The following is a 25,528-nucleotide window of genomic DNA, read 5'->3' as shown; positions in this document are numbered from 1 at the left end:
GTCTAATATAGAGGTCTGTGCAAGCAATAGAAAGAGAGGTTCAGCAGTGATACAGTTTATTATTTCTTCGAAGACCCGGTTCAGAAGCTGCTTAATGTGGCTTTTCTCCCTACAGTATCTCTGGCTCACAAAGCAGAAGTACAAAAACCTCCACGATCCTAGGAGCAGAAAGGTTTAGAGTGGAAACTTGTGTGGAAGAGATGATTGATACATTTCATCAACCACAGAAAGACAGCAACAAGTAGGACCTACTGTACAGCTGAAGCCAGACGCGTGGTTTAAGCTTTGTTAAACCAGTGGACCAGCCTTGAATTTCTGCAGGAGGCCTCAAAAACGAATACATAAAAGTGTCCAGACTAAAGGTCATCTCTTTGTATTACAATATTTTTTAGATAATGCAAGAAAAGGAAAATTTGTATAAAATTTAAAATAAAATGCTCCCCTGAGGCAAAAACGTGGTGAAAGAACACCTGCTGAGATCCATCTGGTCCTTACCAAAGTCACTTTCTTGACTCCCTGCAAGAGAAATTTGCTAGTTTCCAACCACTGGCACAGACTTTTGTAGAACAAAAACTTTTTCTTCAGTAATACATAACTTTTCCTTAGGAATGATGAAGAAGGAGATTTTTGCATGGGAACTACCTCACTTGAAGTAGTTCTCACAGTTATCACGGCAAGGACAGGTGGTAAGAGGCATTGATAACCTCAGAGTAGAGAAATCGGATCTCTTGAAATGGTCTAGTGGACACCAGATACAGCCCTGTGCTGAATTCCAGATACCTCTCCCTAGCCATTGCTGGTATCAAGCAGAACTACCATCCAAACCTTACACCAAAAGTCAGACAGAGAATATATAATTTAACGTCGTTTGTCAGGACTGCATTTCAGGATTACTGCTTATTCCTCCCCTCCCAATGATGTGCTGTGAAAACCTCGTTGCAATGGATTCACGTGTCTCAGTGCAGTGAAAACGCATGCTGCTGCCTGAAGGGCTCCTCTCCGTGGCTCATTAGGGCCACCAATGTAACCCATCTCCAGGCACACCTCCTATTTAGCTTTGATGTGATGACTGTGGAGACTACTGCCCGTAGTGCCACGTCTCTCCCAATTTCGTCAACCTGTTTGACCGGAGGGAGAGTCGTGGCCACCCATAAGACTGCGCCAGCAGGTGTGGCCCATCCAGAATGGAGGGGCAACACCCCTTGAATTCAAAAACCCGCATTTATTTTGGGATGAGACATGAGAGTGCAGCTCTTGCAGTAGGAAACACCGCCATGCCTGTCCCAAGGTGACATTAATTCGGCCTCTAACATCGGGGAGATGAAAGTAATCCACATCCCAGTGTGAGAGCTGTCCCAGCCACAGGACCTTCAGGGAAGGAGGCCTTTTCTTGGTGCCTGTCCCCAGGAGCTCTGACTCTGCACCCAGAGGGAAGCAGGGCTGGATTTGAGCCCCTCTGTTCGAACACCAGGCATTTTCTGGGAAAACGGGATGGCTAAACAAGTTACATTTAAGAAGTTCAAATCAAATAGCTGCTCAGCATTCACAAATGTCATTAAGCTCACTTAGGTGGTGCTTCTGGGTCTTATGCCATCTTTATAGATCTGGGACTAAATTAGAAAATAAACTCTGAATTAATTTGCTTTCCCTGGCTTGGGACATAGTGAATCAGTGTGAAAGCCTGCTTCAGAGGTGCAGGGTGTGCAGTGAGAAAGATCTGTTCTCAGTGCCCTTATCTTCGATGAAGACCCTGAGACCACCTGGGGAGAGATCTGCTCTTCTGGGGAGAGCAAGAAGAGAAAGATGTGCTGATGCCACACTTTCCCCTCCTGCAGCCAGCTTCAGAGAAGCCTGCCTGCCTGCATTTCAGTGGTGGAGAGATGTGTGAGGAGAAAACACAAGCTGTTATTACCTGCAACTCTAGAGTGACCACTAATAAGGGAGAAAGAGAGAAATCCACCATTTGTTGTGTTTGGCTCGGCAGTCAGGAGGGGATGCATTCACTGCTGCCCTGAAGTGGATAAGCTAACTCCCTGTATTTATCCTTTCTAACAATTTGCTGTGCTTAAATGGTCCCTATCACTGCTTGTAAGATAACATCCATGGGGACAATATCAGCTGTATTTGATCTATGGTAATTTACATGTTTATAACCACATAGCCACGCTAGCTGTACTTGATTTAAAAGTATAAGCCACAGATCGTGTTTCTTTGGAAAAAGCTGGAACAATGCTCCCACCTTGCTCTTGTGAATGGTGTAAGCAGCATTTTGGTCTTCCTTTTTCTGTGCCCTGCTGCTTCTCCAGCCCAGACCTCCTTTTCCAAATCACACGCTGGTTTCCCGCATACTATTTTTTTTTTTTCCCCCCAAGGTGATCCTTTTACTAGAAATGTTTTGTCTACCCTCTAGTGGGAATTTGAATTATAGCACCAGCAGAGCCTCGCTGATGGAGGACAGGAGGCTGGAGCCCCTAATGCAGACCCAGGAATTACTGCAGTAACTGGTTTTCATGGTGCATCCAGCACAATACGATGCCCCGTTCCTGTTCTCGCTGTTCCTCAGTGGAATTCAGGTTTACATTTTCGGAAAAAGCGCAAGGGACATGCTTGGCAGGATTTTGTTCTGGTAGAGAGGGTTTTCACTGATATTTGTCAGCCACATACTTAGCTAGGATAAGTATTGTGGTATTAATCATATTGAGAGGTAATGAGAAGGGATATTTAGAAGATGTATGAAAAAGCTTCATCTTAACCCCATTTGCTCTTCTTCAAGAACAAGGAGAGTGCTGTCACCAGTATCTGAAGGCAGAACACAGCAGAGAGATGTGAATCAGGGTGTGCTGGGTAGGGTCCTGGACCCAGCTCTGCTCAGCTCTGGGCTGTGCTACCCGAACCCATGTGCTCTCCTGGCATCAGTGCATGCACAGGGTGAGCAGTGGGACCCTGCTCCTTGGGTGAAGGCAGCTCAATATTTATGCTGTTTATCACCGACTTTTGCACCAAGGGGCAAAAAACTTCCTGGCCTGTGGTGTGACATGCACATGTCACTGTGAAAGGGTCCCCTATACTGCTGCTAATGTTTCACGTTAACCCTCAAATTAAGACCTCCTTGATACAAACTGGTGAATGGGATGAACACAGCTAACTACTGGCTCCTGGCTGAGATCACACACAGTGGTAGCCAAATACTTCTGGTGAGCTAGATTCCCAAAACCTTCTCTGAGGGAAAACAGAAGTGAGGGAAGCTCCTTTCACAGATGCAGAGTGCGGCACTTAGGGTGAACTAGGGGCCGAGTAAAGCAGATGCTAGTCTAACTCAGCTCTTATTCCTGACATGCCACAACTGAGTAATCAAGACTCCTTTAAAAACCTTACCCTAAGCCTTTAATGCACTTTGTAAAAGCTCTGGGCTGGGAACTGATCTCTTCACTGCCTGGCTGCTAATTTGCTTTGTGACCAGAGGTGAGTTGCTTTAACTCCACTGTGCCTCAGTTTCATCACCTGTAAAATAGGGGTGATGTATAAATATCTTAGTGCAGCTTACTAACAGACAAGTAAGTGTGAGAAAACTCCTGTGGGCAGCTGCTGCTGCCTTGTCTGTTGAGATAACTTCCTATTGCTAAAAAGCCTTATGAAGCAAAGGGAAAAGGGAACTTTCAAAAAGATTTATTGCTTTAAATTGTTGCACAGTATATTTGTATCTCTCTATCCCCTAGGTCTTCTTTATTATTGCTGAGACCATAAACAATTGGACCAGCCTGGTTCACTCAGTGGAAAATTGCCCCTTCGGGACCATTTGGGGCTGGAAATAAATCCACCCATAACACTTCCCTGCTTTGTGCCAAACCACCTCCTTCTTGCCCAGCTTAGTTTACCGATATAGCCCCAGTACAGGATGTGTAAGTGCTGTTTGTCAAGGTACCTTGGATGCCCTTTGAAGGCCCTCGCGAGGTGTTTTTGAGCCCTGTCAGCTGCAGGTCCAGGGCATCACTTTGCGTGGTGGTGAAAAGACATGAAAGACTCTGAAAAGAGGGGGAAAGTGTTGAGTATATCACGGGGTGCTCTTGTGGTAATAACAAAATATGTTGCCACAGGTCCACCTGCAAAGGTTGGGTTTTACTTGTAAAAGCGGAGAGCATCACTGTTACCGAAGCTTCCAGACAATCACCTCCCTTTTGGTTTAGATATCAGTGATACCATCCGTTGTGGGAGCAGAGAAACTGAGGAGAGATCTTAGGAGATAAAATACCTTTTAGTTCAAATACCTTCTACGATTCTAGAAATGATGAACTAAATATACTCTGCATTATACTTGCCTGCAGCAACCCAGAAAAATCATGTTCCCTCTGTGTGTTTTAAAAAATTAGCATTTGAGTTTTAAATTTTATTTTGGGAAGACAGTCAGCACAGTGTTTACTGACTTTCCTTCTTCTCCCTCTGAGTCCCAGAGTACAGCTCTGACTTAAAGCAGGAATGCATTTTTTCTCCTGGGTTAGAAGTTGTCTCACTGGCTCTGCTCTCTACTACAGCACACAAGAGTCTTGAGCACCAAGAAAGATATATTAGTTAAAAACACTGATCTTTTCCAGTCACCAGTCAGATAAAAAGCATTGCAATACACCTTCTTTAGGGCAAACTTCTGTTCCTCCTAGACTTAACTGTGTGGCCTTTGCATCAAAGTGGCATTTGCTGACGCCACCAAATGCCTCTACTTTCACAAGGAAAGAAGGAAAGATAAGGGAACAGAACAAGCATTTTTTTTACATCTCTTCTCATATTCTGCTGGCAGGGAAAGGCAAATGCATTTTGGGGCTGGTAGCAACTGAATACAATCTCTTGTTTGTGGTTTCAAAGTTTAGGTTCATTCAACCTGCATTGTCAGAGTACAAAACAGTGACAGAAGGAAGCAGTCATTCCAAGTTTATTCTGCCAGCTTAGCCTCATCAGCAAAATGACAACATCTGTCTGAGGTCTAAATGACGCAGTGGTGGGGCTGGCACTACCCTCCCTTCACAGGGTGGATCGCTGCTGTAGAGTTAAACTGTACAGCTGCCATCACAGCAGCCCAACTGCACATACCATTACATGGGGATAAAACAGCAGCCTTGTCTCACATCAACATCCAACACAGACCTTGCAATAGTCAACCATTATCAAGTTACGGTAGCTTTTTGCTCTACTAGCTGTTAACCAGGTTATTCATTCTGATAACATATGCAGTATACTCTACCCTCTTTTTAGGCATTCAGTCAGACACAGAGCACTGGAATTGCTTGAAAAGCAGCTGGATTAAGACACAGACATGTTTTGCAAGTTATTGTTTTGTTTGTTTGTTATGTAGAATGTTCCAGTCAGTATTTTTTCTATCTTGGAGGTCTGAGTATGAGCTGAGTTTAAGTTTTGCTTCCACTTCTTACGGGAACACAATATGTGGGCAGAAAAGGTAAAAAATGCTGTTTGCCTTTCCTGGCAATTAACGGTAGAAAATTACTCTGCTTCAGTCTCTGACACTAAATGAGTCACTGTGAAGAATAAGGTTTGACATGTCTACAAAAGCAGTCAGCAATTCCATAACTTCTTCGTTAGCATCATCAGAGCTGACATCTCTTTGAGAGGTGTGAACCTAGTTTACCTTGCAAAGTTTCTTTTTTGGACTCTGCAGTCCCAGGCAGAGGGTAGCTGGCTGGCACGTACTTGAGTTGACACGACTGTCTTTGCAGACAAACATGCTACAGATTTCTAACAGAAACCTGGTTACTAGAGCATAACTATACTGTGAATTAGCATGCAATAGCATATTAATTTATGTAGCTTTGTTGTCACACTGCATACAGAGTTTGGAAAGTGTCTCCTGTTTACTGCAATTGAAGCACTTATCCTTGTTTCAGCAGTAAACTTACAGCTACTAAAATTAGAAGCTATTGAGATCTCATCCTCCACAGTAAGAAAAATGAATGAGTCACATGAGATAATGATCTCTCAGTCCCACAGAGCACCTGAGCAGACCTTGAATTTACTAAAAATGCCTGCATTAAGGTTTAGCTTTTGTCCTTTTTTAAATTCAGCCAAGGTAATGGAGCCAAGCTGCTCTCCTAGTGGATATTATTGCCCCACCGATGAACCATGGCTCCCAGGAGCATTCCCTAATCTGCTTCAGCACTTTAAAATCAGGTAGTTTAGCCCAAATTAAATGAAGAGAGGCAGTGGGTGAGCAGGTGTGACAGGTAAAAGGCAACCAACTTAAAGCAACGTTAAGGAAAGAGATGAGGAGGAGGTGGAGAAGCAGCTCCTCTCTAAGCCACTGAAACTGGAGGACTGTCATTCTTGTTGCTGGCAGAGATGAAAAGCCTTGAACACTTCCATTTCACACTTTTTACCTTTAGCCACCCTGTTTTATGTTGAATGTGTAATTTTACTTAAAATCTTCTGTCCATGTGTGATAAGCTCATCTTGGGCTTGAGAAGGAAGAGCTTCTGAGAACAAAAACAAAAAATACAATGATGGTCCTTGCTTGGAGATGAATAAAGATATTTTTAACCCATTTAGAGGCTTCAGATGTGTATGTGTAAGTAGCAGACACATCTTGTGCTTTCACTTATGTGAAAGAGAAGAGAATTAATGCAGTGTGTTTGTACTTTTTGTCCATGCTGGAGAGGTAGGATGTTACGAATCTATGTCAAAAAAGACTTATCTCATGTGAATCATCTTGTGTATTTGTGTAAGCTGTGGTTTTGAATCAGACATGCATGTGTGAAACCAGGTAGCTTGACCGTGAATGATCACCACCTAGTGGCAACCTGTAAAAATCAGACTGACAACATTTCCGAGAAGGGAAAAGGACAATCCAAAACAGAAAACATGTCAAAAGGCCTGTTGCACTGTTTCTAAAAGATGTATCTGATGGTCGTGTCTTTACCAAATCAAGTGTTTTAAATATCCACAAGGCATGTAAAAACATTACAATGCCATTTTTTGACCTACTTACATGTGGTACCCACACAGCGCTGTGTGCAGGCTGCCTGTAGGGAATGGTACTAACCCACGGTGGGTACCAGGCTTTGCCAGGGAGTGTGGTGGCTGCTGCTGGCCAGACACATGCCCCAGGCTCCCCCATGCCATGGTAGGGTTGTGGGACAACCTTCAGTGCCAGGGATGTCCCCTGGCTTGACTTGTTTCACTAGCACTGATGCTACCAGTAATGTATGCCTAATTGCAGAGCTTAGAGACCAAAAGGGACATCCAGAGGTCAGGTGGTTTTGTGTTCCTCTTGCTAAATGCCTTGATAGCCTGATCCTTCAGACACCTGGCAGCACAGGCTCCTTTTGTCCTTTCTAGCTCTTCATCAACCTCCCCAAGAGAAAGCCCTTCCTGATATTCCCCCCTTGGGGTTGTTTTCAGACCGTTTGTTTTTCTGTCCAGTTCCTTTCCTCTTTGGTCATTCCTCTCGGTGCCCTTACCATGCGCCGCTCATCTGGTCTTCCCTGAAGGGCAGCCTCCAAGGCCAGACACAGTGCTCCAGCTGAGAGGTTAACAATGCTGAGGAGGGCGTAAGGGCTGCTTCACATGTCTTGCACGTTATATTCTTATTTATGCATCCCAGCATGGCATCTGCCTCTTTTAGAACAGAAAAACAGCAAAACACTGTCAGCCCACTGAAACTGTCAGCTCCTGGGATTCTCTGCAACAGTTGGACTTTCTCTACCAAACCGTTACCTAAATAGGTTTTACTCCTTTTCTGTTTGTACAATTCATTATTTCTACTTAAATGCAGTACATTGCACCTGTCACTGCCTTGTAGCGCTTTTCCAGACCATAGTTGCAATTTGTCAACATAATTTTGTCCGCTCAGCTTCATGTCATCTGCAAATATGATAAACAGACCTTATTTCATCATCCAACTTGCTAATGAAAACACTAAATATCCCTAAACCTAGGACAGACTGGTCAAATCCCCACCAAGTGGCTCCCTCTACTTTGGTAGTAAACCACTCTGAGCACAGCTCTGTAACCAGCAAAAGTAGTTACTAATATCCTCTAGACTGTTTTCCTTAGCTTGCACAGAGGAGTATCACCTCAGACAATGTCAAAACTCTTTCTGGAGTCAAGATTTATGACACGTTTCTTTTCCTAATGTATTGTAGTAGGAAATCAGAGTAATATGGTTTTGTACATACCTGATAGACTCATACTGGCTGGTAGTCAAATGTACTCATCTTCTGTAGACTTATCATCTGATCGTTTGTTCTAGTATTATTCTGAGGTGGATATTAACATGACCGAGTTTTTTTTTTTTTAGTTCCTTGTTCCTCCATTTTCTCCATATATGTGTCTCCTTGTATATCTTTTCTGATATTCACCATGTTTCCTCCTTTGGTACTTCTCTCTCATCCTTCCCTGGGCCAACTGAGATTTTGCAATTCAGTTCTTCAGTGGCCCGTGCTGAAGTTCATCAGGTCCATCTAATTTGAAAACATATGATTATCTAGGTGCTTTCTAACTATGTAATTCAGTGGTTTCAACAACCGTGACAATTCGCTGCATCTCACTCCAGCTCTAATAAACAAAGCAAACACCACATCAGTGACGGCACTGACATCAGTGGAAGTTGTTCTCTTGTCCAAACTAAGCTCCCCGTGTTTCTCTAACCAGCCACAAAGCCTGAAGCAAGAGAATCCTGCATTTCCCAAATAACTATAGAAACAGTCCTGTGGGGTAATTTAAAATTCTACCTTTGAGGAGTCTTAAGATCTTTTCACTCCCTTTTCTCTGGTTGCTAAGAGAGGTAAGTATCAACCTGCTCCTGAGACACCTTTTTTTTGGCAAGCACTCTACTGCAGAGGGAATGAGAAGCCAGCTGCAATTCTCACTGCCTAATCAGCACACCTGCCTATGCAGGGCATTACAGCACCAAAGCAATCCCATGTTTGCTGGAATTCTCACCAAGGGACTCTTTCATAACCTTAAGTTGATTTCCGACTTGTTCGTGTAATTGTTGCTCCTGGGCCGCTGGATGTATTTGCTCCACTTGCACCTTGAGAGGGAGAGGACGGCCTGCTGGAAGGCACCTCCGATCATGATGTAAAGGAGAAGGTTACCACATGTGTTGAGTGCAGCCAGTGGCCGGGAGATGATATAGGCGGCGTGGATTTGCTTCTCCACGTGGCAGTTGGTTGTACACAACCGCAGTTCAAGCCGAGCTATCCGAAAAACATGGAAGGGGAGGAAGCACACGTAGAAGACCACCAAGAGGACGATGGTGAGTCTGCGAGCCTTCTGTTTGTAGCCAGTCTGTGCCTGGAGCCCGGTGGCCAAGGTGCAAATAATGAACACATAGCACAGAGTCACCGTCAGCAGCGGCAAGAAGAAGGCTAGGCTGGTCAGCAGCCAGTTATACCACCGGATTGTGCCCAGGTTTTCAGAGCTGGTGAGGTCAAGGCATAAGGACCTGTTTTCCTCCTCTTTAGAGGAGATCAAGAAGTTGACGGGGCTCACAGCTGCCAGTGAGATCATCCAAATGGCTGCACAAGCCACCGCTGTCCAACGCTTCCTTTGGACGTGGAAGAACTTCATCGGGTGGACAATCACCATGTAGCGGAAGATGCTGAAGCATGTGAGGAAGAGGATGCTGCTGTACAGGTTGAAGTGGAAGCCAAAGCGGATGAACTTGCACATGAATTCACCAAAGATCCAGTGCTCCCCGCTGGCGTAGTAGTGTATGAGGAAGGGGAGGCTGGTTAGGTACAGCAGGTCTGTGAGTGCCAGGTTCAACATGATGATGGTGCTGCTCTTCCAAGGCCTCATCTTGAAGCTGTAAACACAGATGGCAATGACATTTCCTGGGAAGCCCACCAGGAAGATGATGCTGTACATAATGGGGAGGTACAAAGTCTTCAGACTAGCTTCCACATCAGTGCAGTTGGGAAAATCACCTTTAGTGGGCTGCCAGGAGGTAGGGATGGCTATATTTTCACCCGTTGTGTTCATGTTTTTTTCTTAATGCTTAAAGAAGAGAGAAATGGTTAGTGTTCACTGATGGATAATACCCTCTACCAGCCTGTTAAAACCAACAAATAGCCAGGTCTTTCCTTTCAAGTTGCCATCACTGCCACTGTTCAAGCACCTTTATTGAATATAGAATGGTCTTGCTTCTTTGGTGAGAAATGATCTTTATATATAGGCCTTTTATTCCTTGCTATTTAGAGATAGATAAAATTTTGATTTTAAAATATGTATTCTCAGGGTAGGCTCTGCAAAAGCACAATATAGCTATAGTGTAAGGGACTCCCAGCACCACAGTGTGTGACTTGTGTTCCCCAGTACACTCAGTTCAACTTCTGTTCTTATTTGGGGTCAAGTGCAGCAGAAGGAAAGACTGCTTGTGGTGCACCACTGACCAGAAGTATAGAGAGGAATGTCCAGAATGTTACTGCTCCATAAAAGCTGTTCACATCCTTGCTAATTAACTGGAAAACAGAGCAGATGTTGAAGTGTTTGCATATTTTTTTTTGACTCTGTAATTAGGTAACGTTTTTCTTTCCACCTCTTGAAAATAACTGATACAGAAATATTTCTTTTTATTATTATTATTATTATTATTTCATTAACAAGATTAATATCTCAAAGAAATTGCAATATTCTTAGGCTTTTCATTAGCTGCTATGTCTATTCCTAAAAAAAAGCAATTAAAAAAAAATAAATGGTGTGTTTCTTAGACGGTAGTCTTAGTATTTTTCTGAAACATCAGAATAAACACATCCAACCTTGCAAAGCAGCCATTCTCAAGATACATTCTGGGACCTGTGCAGGATTCAAGGGATGTAACGATAGTCCAGTACATATTATCAGTCCAGTAGAAAATACAGGGCCACTGAAGCACCTAGGAAATAACTGCTAATACTGTGCCCAGTAAATGTACTTGTGTGAATGCCTGTTTTCTTGTAAAGCTGTTTAGATGGGAGAAAATTGAATAAATCTTTACTGTAATTATTTCCTGAGGTAGTCAACCTCTTACGGGATGGTGCCCATTCTAAAATTACTCTGGCTTTTGTCTATTAAAAAGGATCCTACTTAATCATAACTTCCATTTCTGGTTCCACTCTGAATTTTCTTTATGTGACTTCTACCCTCATTCATTTGTGAGATCTCACAGAGACAGATTGCAGGATTTTAATTCAAATTTGTGTGGAACATTTGGTTCAAATGCATTTAAAATTCTTTAAAAACTGAAGCTGGGGCTTGAGGAGATGCATGCCGAACATTGGCATTTGTTTATAAAGAACAAAGCAGCTTCAAACCTCCTTTCATGGCAGGGGATAGTGCAGGGGAAGGTTTGGGTAAATTTGTGGCTCAAATTCAGGTTTGCAGCAATTTCCACGCTAGCGCTTTCCAGGCTGGCATCCCAGTCCCATCCAGCCATGTGAGAAGAACAAGACAGCCTGAGCAAAGCCAGTGCTGTCTGTGAGCCCCTGTTACACCCTGAGTAGAGAGATGCACTTTGTCTAGGGGAAGGCGAGGGTGATGTGTAAAAGAAAGCCAGTTAGAAGAAATGCAGTGACACCATTGTCCCCAAACCAGCCTGAAGCTGGTATGGCTAATGTTTAACCAGATTAGCAGTAAAGGCCCCATCCCGCAGCAGCAGCAGGCTGTGGCGTGCTGTCTCCCCAGGAAGCATGAGCCCTGTACACCATGCGGTGTTTACAGTGCACAGCTATTAACCGAGCTGAAGGGCATGGCCGGGTGCTGCTCCCTGCAACATTCAACATTGTGCTTTCTTTGTGGACTTGTAGGATTAACATTTTGTCAGCAGCTTTTTCCCCTGCCTACCAGTGTGCTGCTGCTGCAAATGCATAGGGACCGTAGAGCAAATACCTACGACCACCAAAGGGCACAATCGCAGCACTCAGCTGCTGCAGTCCCTAATGACCACTTTCCCAGAAGTTTTCAGAGCCATCCCTTTCGCTATGGCTGAGGTATCTGACAGGAAAAGGTTTGGGTCACAGTCCAGGCCACCCCCAGGCTGGCTAGGGACACCCAAGGTGGGGACAAATATTACAAGAAAAGCACTGCAGGAGATCATTTCCGAACTGTGCTGAGATTACGCCCAACACAACAGGTTGCTAGTGACCAGTGAGAGGAGACAGTGAGTCTTTGCTGTTGGCCTTATTGTTTCGCTGTCTGAATTACAAATAGAATTTAGACAAAACTTAAATCTAATTAAGCAGCAGTTTGTGCTGTGGCAGATTTTATCACACTAAGTAATTGGCTGTAATGGGACTTCTGCAGCCTAAGCTGAGGGCAAATGATATATGCTGTAGACACATAATGAACTTTAAATAAATTATCCAAGAGCAGAACTCAAAATAAAAGGGAACTAGATTATTGAAATAGAAACTCTCTCAGTCTTAACAGTGGAGCCACTGCTCCATTACATAGTACTCTTTACTGTAACCAATTGATTGGAGTCACTTTAAAAAATGTTGTGATTGCATGTCTTTAATTGCAGTCACGTATAAGGGAAACTTGTCTGCTCCTGCATTGTGATAATTTAATTAGAGCCTGCTGGAAATAAAAGCCAAATGGCTGCAGCCATGGCAAAGTAACCTAATGCCTGTAATTGGACTATATTTCACACAGATGTGTTGCTGAATAAATTAAATGGGATTTGGCTCACACTGATTGATTCTTCTACCGGCTGGGATCTAAAAGTCACAAATTACATATTTAAGGATGAAGATGTGAGTCCTCCTTCCCTTAGTCTGTATAATTCAGTGAGGTATCTCCATATGGAAAGAGTATGTGGATTTTACTTGAGCTTTGGATGCATTCCAGATAAGTTTAGTTTGTTCCATGCTTTCATCACCCTCTAACCCTTTGCTTGTCTCCCCCTGCTCTGCCCTCTGTCCAAGTTCACACTTTTAAATCAAAATACATGTTTTACCTGTAAATCCTTGGTACGATCTCTTCTTCTCTTCATAGCTGGATCCTTAAATATCCTACTCCAGCTGGCAGAGAATGCCTGTAAATGCATCGGTCTGGTGCAGTGGGGCTGACTGCAGGGCTGCAGTAAATCCCCCTGGCTAAGGGGTGGGTTGTGGGGAGGCTCTGCCTCTGTTCCCAGGTCTCTGCTGGGTGAAGGTAGCATAGGCAGCTCTGACCCCTCACGCCTATTTGCAGGCTGGCTGTCACATCCCCATGTCGACTGTCCTCTGCTGCCTGCACAGGATGCAGGGAGCCTATGATCACATCAGCTGGGACTGCCTGTAACCTGTCCGGTGTGGCTGGAGCGGTTTGTTTCGGGTGCTTCCAGACCTCTTGGAGTGAGGCAGTCTGGGTGGAGAGAAGGAACGTCACTGCTAAGCCCACATGAAGGAGTACCTGCTCCCCTGGTCCCAGAATAGGGGAGGTGGAAGGTGTGGGGGGAGAAGGAGTGAGAGCAGGGGGTTGAGCTGGCAGGAGCTGCCCTACAGAGGTTTTGGTGGATGCTGAGAGCAGAACCAAGCCCTGGCCTTTCAAAAAGGGTGAAGCTGCCCTTGCTCCCCAAACCGGGAGTTCAGTGGGATCAACTGCCTCTCCTGCAGGGAGGGACCTGAGAGATGGCAGGGATTCTGCAAGCTGGGCACAAGCAGGATCTTGCAGCTGGGAGAGGTGTCCAAGACCACATGCAGTTGCTCCAGGTGTGCTTGTGGGGGCAACCCAGCTGGAGGAGGGCTTTGCTGGAGAAAGGGATTGCAGGACTGGCAGACAACTGTCCTGCCAGAACCATGCCACAGGGGTAATAGACGTTTCTGCTGGCAGGACTTGTCCAGAGGATTGTCAGAGGAATGAAGAAGCGTAGGAAGGAAGTCAAAGTCTCATATTGTTTGCAAAAATACCCGGCCTGCTGTGAGATCTGGAGCATTTTAAAGGTCCCAACTATCCAGGCAATAAAGCAGAAGAAAGATGTGTATTTCTTTTAACATAGTGGCCAGCCCTCAAGAAGGGGCTAGCAGAAATATACTCTTACTTTCAAGAGGGAGGAAGAGCAAAGACAACTTCTAGGGCACCCAAGGACAAATGTTTTACTTCCCTTGCACGTTGAATTGCAAGGAACATGGGCTTGCCCAGAAGTGCCAGGTTAATTACAGTGTGGGAGGAGATGGTTAATGATTTTATGGGATGACTTAGCTTTCTGGTGTGGTGCTACCTGAGACTATGACATTTCCTGCAGAGTCAGTAGTTACACATTTTGCTTGGTCTCTTTCCCCTTCCTTTACAATTGTTTTTGTTACTTGGGATAATTGGGCTCCATTGACTGTCATCTTGTTTCAAAGCAGTGATCATTGCTCTAGCTTCAAGTTTCTCTCTCTCTTTTTCCCTTTCTATGAAGAAGAAAACACTTTCAAAAGCCTAAGCATTCCAGATTTGATTTTGAATTAAATATTTGCAAACTTATGTGAACAGGTAGGAAAGTTATTATCTTGAGAGGGAAGTGTTTAGATGAGACTGAAAAGAACTTGAATGTTTTTCAACACTGAGCTTAATTTCAGATCTGGAAGCATTGCTCATTTGAAGCTATTATTTACTTTCTCATGATGATAAGAGATGTGAACTTGGAAGCACAAGCAATTATGTACTGCATAATGTAATGGTGAATCAGGGCTCAAATTACTTAGCAAATACTACATTTTGAATGGTTGCATAATTGTCCTGTTTCTTTACTTTTATACAATGCTTTCAGTATACGATATATTCACATGAATGACTTTCAACTTACTGGTCATACATATCTTGTTCTACGTTATTCTTTCTAGTGTAAGTCTGGCCACATCAGTCCTGAATGTGGATGTTAATTTTGGATTCCTAAAAACAAACATTCAGAAATAAACTGTCAGCTTTCAACACATCTCTAAATAATAGTTGGTGTGAACCACCATTGTTCCTCTATTATAGAAAGAGTTGAAACCACTTTTTACTATATAACTAGCTGCTCCATGGTACTAATTTCGTTACTATGCATCATGAAAACTATTCTGCAAAATGCAAATATGCCCTTTGCAAAGGGCACATGGGGACTCAGGGAGACACCAGGGGCATGCAGCTGAATGTTCCCAGGAATGCTGTCTATATCCCCACACATACAGATAAAGGACTTTCAGTGCTTTATAAGTATATCTATATATGTATTTTAATCTATGTAATAGATAGGTAAAGGAAGTCAAGTTCATTGCTCAGTATTTTTATTTTTTTAATTAATTGTTTGATATTCTGATTTTTGATATTTTGTCTGTTCTTGTATGGTATATTTGAGTAAGAGTGGGAATTGCTGTAGCATTACATTTCAAACTATATTCAACTAGATCATTTCTTGAATACTGTGTTTCAAGCTTAGTGTTTGTACTTCAGAGAGATTTTGAAAAATTGTGAGGAGCTGGAAAAGAGCTTCGGGAATGAGTGGGAGATGTGGCATATCTAGAGAGACTTTTGAGGCTTTAGGGATTTGCTCTGGTTGGTTTATTCAAAAGCAGGTTTAAACAGGAATGGATGACAGCCATGCTTACATCCATGGGAAGAGACTCCTGGCATCAGCATAGCTAGAGCAGTGCCAATCCAGGCTGACAGCAAAGCACAAGTATTTCTTCGTGAGGGTGGGTAGCTACCAAAACAAATCCTCTTAGTAATATGGTAGATTCTTCAACTATTATAATTTTTAAATCAACACCAAGAGTTTTTTGCATAAATATTGGTACAGTCGCAGAGCAGGGTGAGATGATACCATCATGCAAATTCATGGGAGAGTTTCATAGGTTTCAGAGGACAGAATAAACTCTAGAAAACTCAATTTGATTCTTGTATATACCCATTGCCATGAGTTTTTGCTCAGAATTCCCAGTAACTTCTGTTTGGCAGTGTGGGTGTTTGCTTGTTTCTTTTTTGTTGATTTTTGTTTATCTGTTCATTTTCAATAAAAGGCAATCTTGATTTGGAGAGAGAAGGAAAATCCTCTTATTCTTTTGATAGATTGTTCTAAAGGTGGATCATGCCTACAGCTGAAATCAAGTGCTTAGATTTTTATGACTCTCTCTAGCTTCTGCTTTCAGACGTTTACCTTTATGCCTATCTCTGCTACAAGAAGTAGGCCATTTAGCAATGGCTGCATTGTTTTTGTTAAAGGATATAAACACTGTAATCCAATCACTTTTCATATATCTTCCTTATTAGATAGCTTTAGATCATCCCACCATACACCTGAGCTTCTCCAGCCTATTCTCTTTTTTTTTTTTTTTTTCACATCAGTTTTGTTAGGTAGAACATGAGGTCCTCTGGCCTCCATCTGCATTCAGGACAATGTGGTTGGAGCCATGTCTCTGCCTGCGGTAGCAGACTTCCAGAAATCCCAGGCATTCCTGGTGTGCAACCACAAGTCAGCTCTACCCAAGCTACCCCATAGGATACTGCAGAGGGGTGCCGGAGGTGGCCTCTTCTGCTCTCTTGACCCCACAAGCCCTGGTGTGCTCCTGCAGCAGTCAGGAAATCATGTTTTGAGGGCTCTCTGTCCTTTCATCCACTGATCTCATACATATTTCTTCTTTCTATGACTAGAGCGCCAAGTGGTGACTGTAGGCATCCTGCCGGAGGGAGGGAGGAAAGGAGAGACAATCATTGTATGCCTGTCCTCTCAAAAATCCCAGAAATGGAGAAAATCTTTCTGTCCAATGCCATGGCGGAAAGACAGGAATGTAAATAGCTGTCCTGTGTTAGGAAACCACTGCCAAGGGTGAGAAAGGCAGAGGGAAGACAGATCACAATGAATGGAGTGAAAGGATCAAAAAAATTATTCTGCCGCTGCATCAGCAACAGCGAGGAATGAATTATTCTGCCCACTTTTATCTTACAGAGCAGTGAAATCATGTAGCATTGCAACCCCTGTCATGCAATGCCAGTGAGGAAAGGCCCCATAACCTAGGCCTTGTCAAAGTATCTCTCCTGCTTTTCAGGTATGTATGCTGAGCTACATTGTCTTCATCTTGCATCCAAAATATGTCATGGTGAAATAGCTTAAGGTGATCCAGTCATCATCCATTGCCTCCTACTCCCATAAAATATCAGGGATCACCCTGCTGTCTCTCCCAGGAAAATCTAATTGTTTCTCTGTGAAAAGTTTTTCTTAAATTTAGTTAGCTTGGATCCTTTCCTTAAATTAAGGTGTTCTTTAGCATATATTTTTACATGAGTTTCACATGATCCAATGTACAATTTCCCTACATACAGTTATGAACCATTTTTATGTGGTTATAAGAATTTTAAATTACTTTGAAATAACCACGATTATTTATTTTGGGGGGGGGTGGGGCAGGGTGTCCTTATATCTAAAGATTTCACAGATGTCATTTAACTATCTTTGCCAGGTTTCAGATTGACTGAGAGGGAAACTTTCAGAAGTGTTATGAACGTCAATAGGGGTTGGTTAGTAATTGCCCTTGATTCCTCTAATAAATCTCTTCTCCTGGCTTCACTGGCTGCATGCTTCCTTCCTCCTGTGTTGTCCCCCTCTGTCTCTTTTTCCAACAAAAAAGTTTTCATACTTTCATTGGAGACATTTTAAAGGCCTTCCACTAAAATGTGTTTATTGATTTTGTCATCAAGGTGATTTAAAAACACGCCCAACACACTTGTAAATTTTCGTTCACACCCACAGCTTTTCCCTTGGGAAAAAACGTTCCTTTTCCTTTGGCTCTGCATAAAATTCCCAGATTTCATCTCTCTTGTAAAAGCTCTGCTGCAAGCTGCTCTGGGGCAACTTTTGCCACTACAGCACCTACACCACTCGTTCTTCTGGCCATTCATTCCCCTTTCGTCCACTGAATACTTCCCTCCTGCACTCAGTGGAACACCAGACTGCCAAAATTTGATGCCAGCGCCTCTGTTTTTCTCTTGGTATGACATGTTTTCCCCCACGGGAGAAGTGGTGTGCCTGCAGGACATAGCAGGGCAGATGGATGCATGCTGGATGGATCCACACCCTTCCTGGGCATAGCAGCTTTGTAAGCCAGGCATGTACACCAAAAATGTACGCCCCTTCTCAAACAATTTTCCCGTGTGTTTTGTAGCTGTTTACTGGAGTGAAAATAAATAAAATGCCAGAAATACCTGTGGAAGCTTGCACGACAGGATGAGTAATTGGTACATTAGTCTTTGGTATGTTTTATTTGTAGCACTTCTTCTTTATTTAAGTTCAGTGGGATTGTAGTGCTATGGCAAATTAGGCGACTACTGCAGAACGTATTTCAGGGATGGGTTATCTCATATATCCCACTTGGGCACTGAGTGTGTCTTAACTAAAAGTTCATGCTTCTGAGTTTAATTCTCTTCTTTCATTTCAGTTTTCAAGAGTTTGATTTTTATTTTTTTGTTCAACCCATGTCTGGTATAGCATTGAGGAATTCCCTCTCCTTCATTGTTTGTGCTACACCCTGCTGAGGATTTCTCTTATCTTTCAGGGTGGGTGTTACTGGCAGATCATTCTGCAGCTCACTGCAGTTATTTCCTCATTACCCTTCCCTTTAATGGGTTGTGGTGTGAGTTGCTTGGTAGTTAGGGAAGCACCCTGCTGCTTTTCTTTAGCTGCAGAAGTCTTGTTTAGGCAAAACAAGACCAGGGCAAGAAGGAGAGGGTGGTGGCCAGTAGAGGGGCAGGGAACTGAGGCATGGAGCTGGCTGGGAAGTGAGGAAGATGAGGCTCAGGAAGCCCACATAATCTCATGCTGTGTGAGACTAGCTCCAGGAAGGAGGGCAATATTGCTATGGATCACATTTGCCCTTATGTCCTCTGGCAGGAGGACAGGAATGAAACTCTTGCATATGATGCACTTGTCCAGCACAGAAACCAATTACCCAAACATCAAGCATGCTAAGCAAAGAGCAAATGTTCGTAAAGGTCTAGGTGTGGTGGTCACCTCTTGTCAAGCATTTCTTAGTGCCTGAGTCAGTGTGCTGGCATCTGCAGATTGCATGCTTGGCTGACCCGCGGGCATGCTGCTGGTGTTCACAAAGGGCTGTGTTTTCCCTTATTCCCTCTGTTGCTGACTTCTTGCAGTTTAAAACCAAAAATGTCATCCAGTCAAACTCCGTGGGAAGAAGAATTTGCAGAGCACAGTGAGAGAATATAACGAGAAACCTTTTCTCCTTAAAGACAGACAGGCACTAGAGAGTCTGCCCTGCAAGGATGTGCAGGTGCCATCCTTGGACGTTTTCAAGTCACGGCTTGACACAGCTCTGAGCAACCTGGCCAGAAATCAGTGCTGACCCTTCTCTGGGCAGGGAATTGCACTAGAGACCTTCTGAAGTCCCTTCCAACATGATGGATTCTAGAATCTTACAATCCTATGAAGACTGCAAGCTGTAAAAATCAAGGGTAAGATCAAAGACCCAAAACTTCAAGAGCAAGCAGTTTCTTGTTGTTGCAAGGAAGACAAATCACAATACAGCAAAACTATTCTAGACCTTAGCCAACCCTTTTCCACAGCTAGGGAGCCCTGTTTACCAACCAGGTTCGTCTGTACAATCCTTATTTGCTGGGAGTCATCATGACTGCAGAGAAGAAGTTATGTGAAATTGCTTAATTCTTCAGTTTTGTCAGTTCTCAAGATAGTGCAGACCTTTATAGTCCTTTTTTATACTTAGGACTTAGACATGTATGGCTGCGTACATACATGCATACTTGGATACCCCTACTATTCACATGCGGAACTCAGCCTGGATTTTAACAGAAATTTGTGTCAAGAAATTATTCATTTGACTTTGTGGTTTGAAACATTTTTCTAATGTTTCATTTAATTTCTGATAAACTTTTATCAAGCTTCTGTTCACCAAGAATGCTTTCTTTGAGGCCTGCATTTTCGTATTGCGTTGTGGCACAAGGCTAGGAGCACACAAATGTCCTGGTGGGGGAGCTTTGAGACCTGTGTTCACAGATTAGGTCATATTCTGTCTTCAGTACCAAAATGCCTCACTGTGCAAATTGTGTTTTTGACTTGAGCTTGATTTCTCAGCCCAGTTTCCCACCCTCTGTGGACTCCTTCTCAAAATGAAGGAGGATTGGGCTGGCTGGTTATGTATCCCCAGCTCCAGAGAGCTTCTGCCTTCTTGCTTTGTTGATTTTGAGTTGCTAGAAGTGTTCTTTATACATAAATCTCCTAACTTTGGTACTAACAGCTCCAGATGTCATTTCTGTTCAACAATCTGAAGTGTGGGTGATTTATTGATATTTACTAAAATACTGACTGTCACTCGTAATTGGCAATGTGGACTGAAGACCTGAGAGCAGAAATGTAGAGTCTACTTGCACTCATCCTTAAAAACCAGGAGGTGGTCAGTGGGACACCTGTACATCAGCTCTGCTCTTCGTGATGAACAGCAGATGTCACTCTTGCCTAACATATAGAGATCTGTTTCTCCGCTGGAAGAAAGAATCCTTTATGAAAGTGTGTATGGGGAGGGAAAAAAGAAAAAGTGCCTGCTGCTCATAAAGCTGAAACCTTTAGCTGCGCCTGAAAGCTTTATTTTCAGGTAAGAAGATATCTACATAGAAAACCCTATGGTTTTCTGTTGTACTCACACTTTGTTCTGAATCTCTAAAGAAAGGTATATTCATGTGGGTCTTTTGTTGTTGTTACACTTTTTTATTTATTATTTTCCTTGAGCACAATCTTTGAAATGTGTGTTTGGGGACTGTTGAGTTGTGCAGAACCACAATTATTCTTCTTGCCGTCTTGATGCAGAAGCCAGTGAGAACTTGATAAATTTGGGTACTGCAAGGCTGGAGGAGAAATTCTTTGCCATCCCTGTTACATACGAAGAGCAAGTCAAAACTGCCCTGCTATCTTTGACAGTGTATTGTCTTGCAATGAAAGGTTGCCAGCCTGGGCTGTGAGGGCAAATTCCACACTCCTCTCTGCTCAGGAGCTCTCAAGACTCACCTGGCAGCTGTGCAACTACTTATTGCACTTATCTCCCAAGCACCAAGGTCTGTAGCTTTTTAAAAGCTACAGAGGAATTCATACTACAGTCGTGTGTGTTGCTATGCCTGACTTATTTTTGAATAACTTGTTCAGAGTCCCCTTTAGTGTACTGGGAGACTAAACCTGTGCCCAGACAGGAGTAAAATGCCTGTAAAGTTGTAAACTATGTGAGCACGTGTGCTATTTGTCTTTTTTTCTTTTTTTCCTAAGTGAGTACAAGCTGTGTTCCTTGAACAAAAATGTCAGATGCTCTCACAGGGGACACAGCTCTTGGTGTACCTCACAGAAAATAACACTTTTTAGAGATGTGTGGAAATCACAGTAACAGCTGACATCTGTTGGAGTTTGGGCTGGTGGTCTCTTACAAAAATCATGCTCTCCTAAATAGTGACCATTTTTAAAGACTTTTCACATAGCATAAGGGATTTTCCCAGGGAAAAAAAAAAAAAAGGACAAAAAATGTTTTGATATACCAGCTATGTACATTCTTCCAGTTGTGTCTGGGTCCCTAGAAGCTCAGTTGAACTGTACAGGACCAGAAGGTGTTTACAGAAAGAGAAACCATTTTTATTATTATTATTATTAATGTCTGCTGAGGATATACAATTTCAAGAATGAGGCAGAACGGGGGAGTTACACAACTGGGACATCACTTGAGGGAAATACTGAAGGCAAGACATTTCACTATTGCACATCTGGCACATACTGAATCCCACCCTGTACCCACTCTGAGGTCTCTGTTGATTTCAGTCAAGCGTTAAATGCTTGTTTTTAAAAGGATCTTTGAAAATATAAGATTAATCACATTGGCAGCATTATTAATAATCATAGTGAAGAGGATGTAAGGATGTATGTCAGTTTGGCAGTTCTGTAATTTCTCCAGAGGAATTCAATGCACAGCTTCTTTCATAACAGCAAGTCGCATCCACCCCAGAGGTTCTGCAAGAAGACAGTAGTGCATCAGGAGAAAATAAATTGTTGGCAAGTGTACAAGTCTAATTAAACCAAGAGGCTCGAGTAACACAAAGGGAAACCTCATGGATCCATCCACTTATGTTATTTGGGAATTTTATTTGGCTGAAAACTATTATGTGAAAATAAGAAGCTGTCACAGGTGACACACAGTAAACAACAGCCTACAGTGCACTATAGAGGTTTATTTAAGAACCAGCAAGATGACAGGTTAGCCCTATGTGATTATCTGAGGCACCCACTTCTTTGCTGCCCCGGGTGCTATGGTCACAAGGTCTCACCATCCCTTCCTAGCAGGGAGGTCATTGATGGCCCAGGACGGCCAGCACAAAGTCAGGTTGGTTGCTCGGTCTCTTCTCCCGAGCAAAAAGTGATAGCACAAGAGGAAATGGCCTCAAGTTGTGCTGGGGAGGTTTAGGTTGGATATTAGGAAAACTTTCTTCACTGTGTTGTGAGGTATTGGAACAGGCTGCCTGGGGAAGTAGTTGAGTCACCATCCCTGGAGGTCTTCAAAAAATGTGTAGATGTAGTGCTTAGTGACATGGTTTAATGGTGGGCTTGGCATTGTTAGGTTAACGGTTGGTCTTTGTAGGCATGCTTTGGATCAAACATCTGATTATAAAACATCATCCCAGGCTTTTCCTTTATATTTCTTATTTTGTGAAGTATTTTACATTACACTGTGTAATGCCTCTATAAACACCATCCAGTAATATTTATCATGCCAGAGGGTAATATTCCTGACAAATGCATGCTCCCTTTTAGGATGTTAATATAGAGCATAAAGGAGCTCCTCAGACTATTGCAAATTCCTTGGCCCTGCCATCTCCCATTTACAATGACTTTCCACTCCACAGCAGTTCACAGTAAGAACATCTGTCCTTACTTTCAGGATGCTCCAGTGAAGCTCATCCTCAGCTGCTGAATGGCTGAGGTACTAAGGTAAAGATCATGACTTTTCCTGAGAGGAGATGGGACACTGCAGGCCCTTCCATCACCCCTGGAAAAGCTCCTACCATTAACCTGCTGAAGACCTGGTTCTAGTATCACCAGCTCCATCCCAGAACAGGCACTTCTTGTCTTCGCTTTGCCTTCAGCACTGAACACAGAAAACAGATTAAACATCATCAAAACCCAAACAACAACAAAAAAACAGCCAAACAAAAAATTCACCATTAATAAAAATATATTAACATACAAATAAAATAGATGATATATAATGTAATGAATTATTATATAAAATAATGATGTGGTTAAAATTAATATATAGTATAATTAATTAATACATAAGATACATTAATAAAACATATTTTAAAAACTTTCTAACAAGATCAGTCCCTTGAACAGAAAAAAAGTAAATGTTATAGCACCAAAAGCCCCCACCAAAAGCTGTCCTGCTCTTGCTAGCTTTTACCCAATGGCTGATGCAGCAGAGTTGCACATCCCAAGGAAGAGTTATATTCATTTCCCCCAGCTATCTGAACAATATTTGAAACCACACTGCTCAGGGCAGACGCTAATCTGCAGAACGTGGGATTTTCTAAGGTTGGCTGTTTGTCAGCCTCTCCCATGGCACAGCTCCATGTTGTTAAAAAGTCTTTGGGAAACCAAACAAGAATGATTGCAGCTGCTCGCTTGGGAGGTCTGGCTGCTCACCTGGGAACAGGGGTAATCGAGTCTTTTCCTTGCTCCACTGGATGCCCAATTACTCGAGGTCAAGGACCATCAGCAAAGGGTTTGAGAGCATTTCCCTTGCTCAGTTCTCTGTACCTAATTACAAGGTTGGCAAAGTATGCTCCCGAGGTGCAGGATATTCAGGTTTAAAACCCAGAAGTTAAACCCAGCTTCCCCACTTCCCAAGGGAGAGCCACCAAGACAGGGGCTGGCGAAAAATTATCCACAGGTTTTATGAACACAGCCCCCAGTTCCACCCCTGGTTCTGACTGCAGACAGAAGAACAGGGCAAAATTGGTTTGGGTTTTGGAATAACAAACCCACTATTTTTGTTAACTGTTTTCTCAGAAAATATTACCCAAATCTAGAAATAATAATTCACATCATATCTTCATTCCTTGCAAGAACCTCAAAGAGAAAGCTTCCCAAACTGTAAATGTGGGCATTAAAGTCACTGCTGAAAAGAGTCTTTTCCCCCCTCTCTTTGCAGCTGCCTGTGCTCCTACAGATATGAATGTGGATGCTTACCCTTATGTTTGTCATCAGTCTTGCCCTACCTGCTGTCATCTACACAAGTCTGCTCTGTACCTTGCTGGGAGAGTGACAGCTGAGGGAGAAGTAAACTATACTGTTAGCTACATGCCTGTGCACTTCAGCCCCTCACGGTCAATGCATGGCTAGACTGTACAAAGCAATACGTATTTATGTATTGTAGTGAAAATAACACAATTTTTAAAGGATCATAACTATGAAGTAAAAGAGTATGCATCAGCATGCCAAAAGGACCTCTCTTTGGCTATAGACTGGCCAAATTTCTGTATCTTTCCCCAATCACTTTACCTAAATGGTAGTTTAGAAAAGTCAACCAGGTGTGTATGTACATATATATGTGTAAGTATATATTTATGACAGAAAGGTATTTTGTCCTGTATTCCCCCTGCACAATTACAGATGGAAAGTACTTTGTTTATTTGCTTTCTTTTAAGGAGTAGATGATCTTTTAATGCTGAAATTGATTATTTTTAAACAGTGCTTTCAAATCACTGATGAAATTGTTGACCAGCTTTATACATTTCAATGGCAGTTGATGTTCCTGACATAAGGGTTTAATTTCTTTCTTATACTGTGTGAGCTTTAAGTATCATGTCTTAACAATAATTGTCAGTGGATTTCTTAAACTTTAATATTTTCAAGGTAAAAACAGTGTTTACCAAAAAGATATCTTCAGATTATATCCAAAAATATTGGTTTTAATCACTAGCCTTGTTTGCCAAACTCTGACTTACACATGAAACTTTTTCAGGAGGGTGCTTCTGATGAAAAACTGTCCTAGACGTTTTTGCTCCTGTGAAAAGGACATACTAAAAAAAGTAACTGCGAGCTGTTACTGTTATACAAATAATTTATCTGTTAAAAACTTAGTCAATCGTATTAAGGCAAAAATTCAAAAGGTAGAGCTAACGCTGTGCTAAAGATTCCCTGAAGTGAGATAAGCACTGAAATGACTGTTAAGACTGGGAGAACCACAAAATAGAAATCTACCCCCCCCCAAAAAAAAAAAAAAAATAGAATGGCTTAAGAAAAGCTTGTTGTATCAGATGATATGTCTAGCATGTGATTAAGAACTGCATCACAGCAAAAGCCAAATAGCTGCCAAGGGCACTCATTTGCTTCCCCCTGCAGTCACGAGCAAGTGACTTGGCAGAAGCTGAAATGCAGGGTGTATACTGCGTGGTGCATGGGATATTATGGGATATTCTGACCTTCATACTCCAGCTTGTCAGTAGGCACCGTGGAGGACTGGGTAGCTGAGGCCAGCTCAGCACCAGAAATATTTGCAAGTGTCACGTCGCTGTGGGGCACAGTATTTTTAATCATCGTCTTTTT

General features: G+C 42.8%; 1 protein-coding gene across 1 annotated transcript; it reads right to left on the bottom strand.

Moving 5' to 3' along the window:
• Positions 1-8,952: 8,952 nt before the first annotated feature.
• On the bottom strand, positions 8,953-9,984 carry LOC118253083 (2-oxoglutarate receptor 1-like). The gene has a single exon (XM_035557092.1). It carries the CDS (start codon positions 9,982-9,984, stop codon positions 8,953-8,955), a length of 1,032 nt encoding a protein of 343 aa, XP_035412985.1.
• Between the last annotated feature and the right edge of the window lie 15,544 nt (positions 9,985-25,528).

Source organism: Cygnus atratus, chromosome 1, assembly GCF_013377495.2.
Source record: "Cygnus atratus isolate AKBS03 ecotype Queensland, Australia chromosome 1, CAtr_DNAZoo_HiC_assembly, whole genome shotgun sequence".
Taxonomy (NCBI): Eukaryota; Metazoa; Chordata; class Aves; order Anseriformes; family Anatidae; genus Cygnus; species Cygnus atratus.
This window is presented reverse-complemented; position numbering and strand designations above follow the sequence as displayed.